Consider the following 7,500-nt stretch of genomic DNA (forward strand, 5'->3'; position numbering starts at 1 on the left):
TATATATATATATATATATATATATATACATATGTACATATATACATATATATGTATATATACACATATATATCTATATAAATATTTATATGTACATGTATACATATATATGTATATCTACACATATTTATGCATATCTATACATGTATGTATGTATGTGTATATGTATATGTATATATATATATATATATATATATATATATATATATATATATATATATATATATATATATATATATATATATATATATATACATATATATATAGGCATATATGTATACATCAATGTGTGTATAGATATATAATGTATGTATATATGTATATATGTATATATATACATATATATACATATATATGTCTATGTATATATGTATGTATGTAGATACATATAGATACGTATATATACACATATACATATGCATACCTATGTATACATACATACATACATACACACACACACACACACACAGACACACACACACACATATATATATATATATGGATCGACTGAACGGGTTCCCCTAACAGGCCCCCAAAGTCCTGAATCTTGGTCTTGGTCTAGGAGACCTCTAGGCCTAAGGGCTTCGCCTCAATGCTAAATGCATCAAGAGCCGCCAATGACTCCAAGGACTCAGATAGGATAGCAACATCATTGGCAAAGTCAAGGTCTGAGACCTTGATATTGCCACACTGACTTTGGGTAGTAGCTCTGCCCATTATCCAGTCCATGCAGCTGTTGAAAAGTACTGGTATAAGGACACAGTCTTGCCTCAACCCTGAATTGACAAGGAAGAAGTGTGACAGGTCCCCACCACACTTTACAGCATTTTCAGTACAAGTATATAGGCTTGCTATTAGGCCAATAATCTGTGTCGGAATCTGTCTCAGAATCTTCCATAGCAATTCTCAATGCACCAAGTCAAACGCCTTCTTGAGGTCGATGTAGGCTGCAAGCAACGTACACTCGAACTCATGACGGCTTTCCACAATTACTTGAAGCGCTAGAATTTGGTCTGTTGTGGACTTGCCAGGAGTAAATCCAAACTACTCCAGTCTCTGGTGCCTTAGGTGGTCCTGGATCTGTTTCAGAAGAATGTGGGCAAAAACTTTGTCTGGGATGCTGAGTAGTGTAATGCCACAGTAGTTACTACAGTCACTAAGATTCCCTTTCCTCTTCTAGAGAGGGATGACCACGCCCCTCAACAGGTCAGGGGGAATGGTACCAGACTGCCAGATGGCAGTCAAGACTGCATGCAAGTCCTGTGCCACAGGTTCACCCTCAGCCATTAGCAGTTCAGCAGGGATATCACATATGCTTGACTTTCCCACACTTCAGCCTGGAAATCAACATCCTAACTTCTGCTAGGGTAGGAGGTTCCTCGCTGGTAATCGGGTACAGCACAGGTACTGTGATACCACTTGCATCCAAGCTGACTGTTGGAGGGTCTACCTGGTACAACTGCTCAAAATACTCAGTCCAACGTTCAAGAACCCTAACATGATCTGAGATGATCTGTGCATCCACTGAGCAGACTGCAGTCATCTGCGAGGAGGGCTTAGAGTTCAGCTTTTTCAGGATTTGGTAGGCAAGGTGAAGGTCATTTACCAAGAAATGGTCTTCAACCTCCTCAGCAAGATTCCTAATGAACTGTCCCTTGTCCCTTATCAGCAGTGACTGCATCCCACACACCAAAGAGCGATACAAGTCCTGATTGCCACTCGGCAGAGCCATGTGACATGCTTTAGTGGCCTCCAGTGTTTCCAGGGAGATGAAATTCTGCCTTTCCCTCGGGCATACACCTGCGCTGTTTCGAGTGTTTCGCTCTTGAAGGACTCCCGCAGAATAACTGGATCCATCAGGTTTTCAAGTTTTGTTAATCAATCAGAGACTGCTGTGGTGAACCCACAGGCACACTCCCTCAGTGTATCCAAGTGAAACATTCTAGAGTGGCCACTGGAGGGACGAGGAGTTTTGAAGTGGACCTGTAGGATAGCCACTACCATCCTATGGTCAGTGTCACAGAATTTGGCACTCCAGTAAATCCTGCAATTCTGAAGGATCCTACATCACGTGCTAACAAGAATGTGGTCAATCTCCTTGGCCACAGTACCCATATTGCTATAACACATCCATCAGTGTGGGTTGGAGTACTGATACCAGGAGCCAGAAATCCTCATTCTCTGGGACCTAACAAAGTCCTGGAGAAGGAGGCTGTACTCGCTGCTTGGATCAGCTCCTGAGCCATGGGGGCCAACAGACATCTCGTAGCCAGCACAATCACAACCAGATACCAGATGCAGTCGCCCAGAACAACGCAAATATCTCGCTGGGGGTAATTGTATACCACAGATGTGAGATTGGTGTAGAATGCCTCTCTCACATCGAGTTTGCAAACATCAGTAGGAGCATACACAGCAATAAGAGACATAAAGTCAAGAGCATGCTTCAGTCTCAGTGCCATAAAACGCTCATCAGCCATTGTTACTTCAGTTACTGAGGGATGAAGTCGACTGGCTATGGCTACTCCCTGGAGGTGATGACCATCGCCACAGCCCAACCAAGAGGGCAGCCACCTCAACTCCCAACTGCTCCAATTCCCACAATAGCAGATGTAACCAGTTGTCCTGCGACAAGGACTGGATGTTCCAAGCACCTATCCGGATAGCTCGCCCAAGGTTAAGCCTTGGGCAGTCACTCTGGGTGTACGCCACCTCTGCCACCCTCGCTGACACTGCCCCAAATAAAGGGGGTCGGCAAGCTGTGGGGCACACGTCCACCTGTGGGGTTACCTAAGACCACCTGCCAGGGTGCAGGCAGGACAAGTAACTCTTGTTTCCATCCTGTGCCCCAGCATTTGCTCCCCCAACAGGACCCACAGCCCGCCCCGCTTGCTGAGTGGGAGGGACAGGACCCCTCTCCCCAGCATATACATTTATTCTGGTTGCCAGTGAGTTATCTGGGGGAGGAGGTCTGGCAAGGCCCACCTCCCTCAAGTCGCCCATTTACCCCAGGGTGGCTGGGGCCCAGTTGGTACTGGGCCAGGGCGAGTTCACACACTGGTAGGCCATGGCTCTGTATCTCTGGGGACTCTTGCTGCTCCAAGATTCCCCACAGTTTAGCCTAGGACCACAAGGCCCCAGGATAAACTGTGGGTGGGCACGAGGAGGCACTGCAGAAGTCTCGATGATGGAGAGGCTGTGAATTGGCAGGGGAGGATTATGCAGAGCTGCTCCCTTTTTCGCACTAAGCTAGCCAGCGGTGGCAGCTGCAAGCGAGAAGGCATACAAGCACTTAACACTATCTAGGCTACCCCACCATTGCTTCACATCACCCTGAGCATGAAGCACCCACACATTGGTTTATGTGTATGTATATATATATATATATATATATATATATATATATATATATATATATATATATATATATATATATATATATATATATATATATATATATATATATATATATATATATATATATAATACCAAAAGGTAACACCGGCACTCTCCGTGGAAAGGAACTGGGGACCCTACCACGTAATCACTCCAAGAGCATCACAACATGAAAACTACAATTAAGTATCATGCTGTGACCACGGCGGCTCAAACATGAACCTACCGCTAAAGAGAAAGAAAGAAAAAGAAAAAGAAAGAAAGAAAAGAAAAAAAAAAAAAAAAAAAAAAAAAAAAAAAAAAAAAAAAAAATATATATATATATATATATATATATTATACAGGTTTATATATATAAGAAATATATATATATATATGTTATACAGGTTTATACATATATGTAATATATATATATATATATATATATATATATATATATATATATATATTATATATATGTGTATGTGTGTGTGTGAGTGTGAGTGTGAGTGTGAGTGTGAGTGTGAGTGTGTGTGTGTGTGTGTGTGTGTGTGTGTGTGTGTGTGTGTGTGTGTGTGAGCATATATATAAAAATATATATATATATATATATATATATATATATATAAAATATATATATATATATATATATATATATATATATATATATATATATTATATATATATATATATAATATATATATATATATATATATAATATAATATATATATATATATATATATATATATATATATAATATATATATAATATAATATATATATTAATATATATAATATATATATATAAAGTGGAACTTCCAATAATAGGTACTTCCCGGACTTGGTAACTTCCCCTAATAGGCTGATTTTCTGCGGTCCCGACCGAAGCTAATGTAATTTCTTATTAAAGAATTTCCTGGACTCGGTACTTACCGTTTTTGGCAATTGGTGGCTAAACGGTTGTCCCAATTAGCCAATCAGCTTCCCGGCTTGGCATTGGGGAAAGGCTCGGTGCTTGGCCCAATTAACAATGGAGGCGTGGCTTAATGACAGTTCCACTCAATTTGATGTTTAGTCACTTGGCAACATGTCTCGGAAACCGTTCACGCAGCTCACCCTGGCAGAGAAGATTGCATTGATAAAGGACAGCGATGGACAAACGCAAGGAAAGCTCGCAGAAAAGTACGGCGTTGCACCTAGTACAGTACAGAACATTCTGAAGCGCAAAGCAGAATTGATGCAAGCGTATGAAGAAAATGAGCCGGCGTATAAGAAAAGGTCAAACAGTTGTCGTTTTGAGGCATTCAATGAATTCGTGTAGGAATGGCTCTGTCGGATGCAAGCAGCGAATGTGCCAATTTCAGGACCAATGATCAAATAAAAGGCACTCGAGTACGCCGCCTCGCAAGGAATGCATGAGTTCAAGGGTTCAACAGGCTGGTTAGATAAGTTTAAAACCCGTCACAACATTAACTGCGCCGTCATAAGTGGTGAAGGAGCCGCCGTAAATTCAGACACTAGAAATGTGGAAAGAAAGATTGCCAGAAATTTGTCGGCCCTACGATCAGAAGGACATCTTCAACCTTGATGAAAGTGGTCTTTTATACCGGGCTCTCCTAGACGTCCGTGGTACGGATTGTCAGGGTGGCAAACGATCAGAGGAACGCTTGACCGCCATGCTTTGCGTGAACATGAAAGGCGAATTCGAAAAGCCTTTGATCATCGGAAGGTGTGAAAAGCCCCACTGCTTCAAATGGATCAACACAAAGGTACTACCCATCATATGGAAAAGCAACAAACGAGCGTGGATGACAGCGGCGCTGTTCAAAGAATGGTTGGAGAAATTCAACGAAAAGATGAGACGTCAGAAACGGAACGTCATTCTGTTTTTGGATAACGCCACATGCTACCCCCCTTTGGAACTTAGCTACGTCAAACTGGTGTTCTTCCCGCCGAACACTTCTCACCTGCAGCCGATGAATCAGGAGATCATCAAAACAATGAAAACGCATTATCGTCAAATGCTACTGCGTAAAGTCATCAAGGACGTCGAAAACGGTGGACAGAAAACGAACGTGTCCGTTCTTGATGCGTGCCTATGAACCGCAGAGGCAGTCAAGCACGTGCGTCAGCAAACTGTCACGGCATGTTTTGGGCGGACTGGTTTCATGGATGAGGTCACAGAAGAGTCAGAGGATCCAGAAGACGACATGCCATTGGCAGATCTCGTTCGTCGATTTCAACACGCAACCGGGTCAGGAGACGACACAGCGACTGAATACGTGGAGTGCGACAACGATTTGGCCACGAGCGACGTCGCGTCAACGGAAGACGATGATCATTGCGCGCGACATACTGATGAAAATGACGACAGCTATGACGAAGGCGAGGAAAACGAAGCACGTCCGGACACAACGATCCGACAAGCAACTGAAATGACCGAAAAGCTTCGGGACTTTTTATTGCGCGAGAATATGTCTGACTACGTGCAGATGACCACACAGATGAACAGTCATAGCATTTTGACTGGTGTCAAGTTATCACTAATGCTCTTGTAAGTGTTTTAAAATTGTGTCTTTGAAATGCCTTTTCATACATTTTCGTGGTCAATTTCATAATGCTGATTGTTTCTTTTTATATTTTGACCATACATAAAGATATCTGGTGTTAATAAATGTATTATACTGTATAACTATGGCTTTCTGTCGCCCTTCTTCCTTCTTCCTGCGTTGAACCCCAACTTCCCAGACTTGGCAACTTCTCGAAATTGGCACTTTTGGCTGGGTCCCTTGAGGTGCGTATTATGGGAAGTTCCACTGTAATATACATATATGTATATATATATATATATATATATATATATATATATATATATATATATATATATATATATATATATACATATATATATATATATATATAACTATATATTATATATATATATATATATATATATATTATATACATATATATATATTTATATATATATATATATATATATATATATATATATATATATATATATATGTATATGTACATATATGTGTGTGTGTGTGTGTGTGTGTTTTGTAAATTGAAATAATTTTGCTGTACCGGTTACAAATGCAAAAAATGGAAAAAAATGGAAATACTTAGTTCACCCATCTTGTGAATGTGACATACGTAAATAAGATGAAACTTACTGTGTAGCTCATTTACTGGTTACGTATTCTACCCCGGTGACAAGAAGGGATTTGGAAAGATTTTGTCTACTGTTTAAAAGAAATCAACAATAAGGCTACAAAAAAGAATGTGTCTATATTGTCTAACTACATTATAATTAATATGAACCATAATCTTACAGATTTTCTTCTTGATAGACTCATTTTGATTTTCGGCTTTTTAGGGGGATGTTAATTATCTGTATTATTGACTATCGAATACCACTGAAGTACTTTTTTCCTTATGCCTATTGAAAGTCTCCCACGCGGTGAGGACACGTGGAGGACACGTTTTTTTTTTTTCAGATCAATATTTCCTAATATCTATACTAGGACATGGCTATGTGTATGCCTTAATTCGCGAATGTTAAAATTATTTTGGGATATAATTTAAGCATGTGGATTAGATTAATTTTGCCAGAGGCATATAGCATGGTCGGTTCTGTGATATTATTCGACGAACTCGCAGAACTGTACTATCAAGTTCTAATGCTCAATTTTATATAACGTAATTTTAGCAAAGGCTTTCTCTTCCTAATATAACATTTATTTGACCTATCCCTTATAATAGTTTACTAATAAGTTCAGAAATTTGTTTCTGACAAATTTTCTACGTATGAGACATTCGATTGCCTGATAAGTGTCCATTGCAACAATTAAAGCTTTATGATTATGTCTCTATCAGAAAAGCATGTATTTTTGATGAAGGCATATTCAAAATGCGAGAAATACATGTCTTGCGTTGAGAAGATATTTATTCTCATTTATATCATTCTCTACATAGAACTGCCTCTCATTTCGCGGGAAAGGGTTGCTAGCGAATTCGGTTACAAATGATTGACTTCATATGTTCACTTCGCCTTTGGGGAACTTTATTCTCTTTTTACGATAAGGTTGATAAGTCATCATTTGCTACGAAAGAATG

At 39.7% G+C, this 7,500-nt stretch overlaps 2 protein-coding genes across 2 annotated transcripts in view; both read left to right on the plus strand.

Annotated features, from left to right (window-relative positions):
* The window catches only part of LOC119574378, a 48,440-nt gene that overhangs the window by 34,269 nt on the left and 6,671 nt on the right, over window positions 1–7,500 (plus strand). The gene's annotated exons all lie outside the window — the stretch shown is intronic.
* Window positions 4,899–5,477, plus strand: LOC119573941 (tigger transposable element-derived protein 4-like). Its single transcript, XM_037921040.1, has one exon. It carries the CDS (start codon window positions 4,899–4,901, stop codon window positions 5,475–5,477), a length of 579 nt encoding a protein of 192 aa, XP_037776968.1.

The sequence above is a fragment of the Penaeus monodon genome, chromosome 6 (genome assembly GCF_015228065.2).
Source record: "Penaeus monodon isolate SGIC_2016 chromosome 6, NSTDA_Pmon_1, whole genome shotgun sequence".
NCBI classification, from domain to species: Eukaryota; Metazoa; Arthropoda; class Malacostraca; order Decapoda; family Penaeidae; genus Penaeus; species Penaeus monodon.

Bases quoted from the DNA above. Each gene is read 5' to 3' on its own strand.
- LOC119573941 (XM_037921040.1), top strand. From the start codon at position 4,899: ATGTGGAAAGAAAGATTGCCAGAAATTTGTCGGCCCTACGATCAGAAG.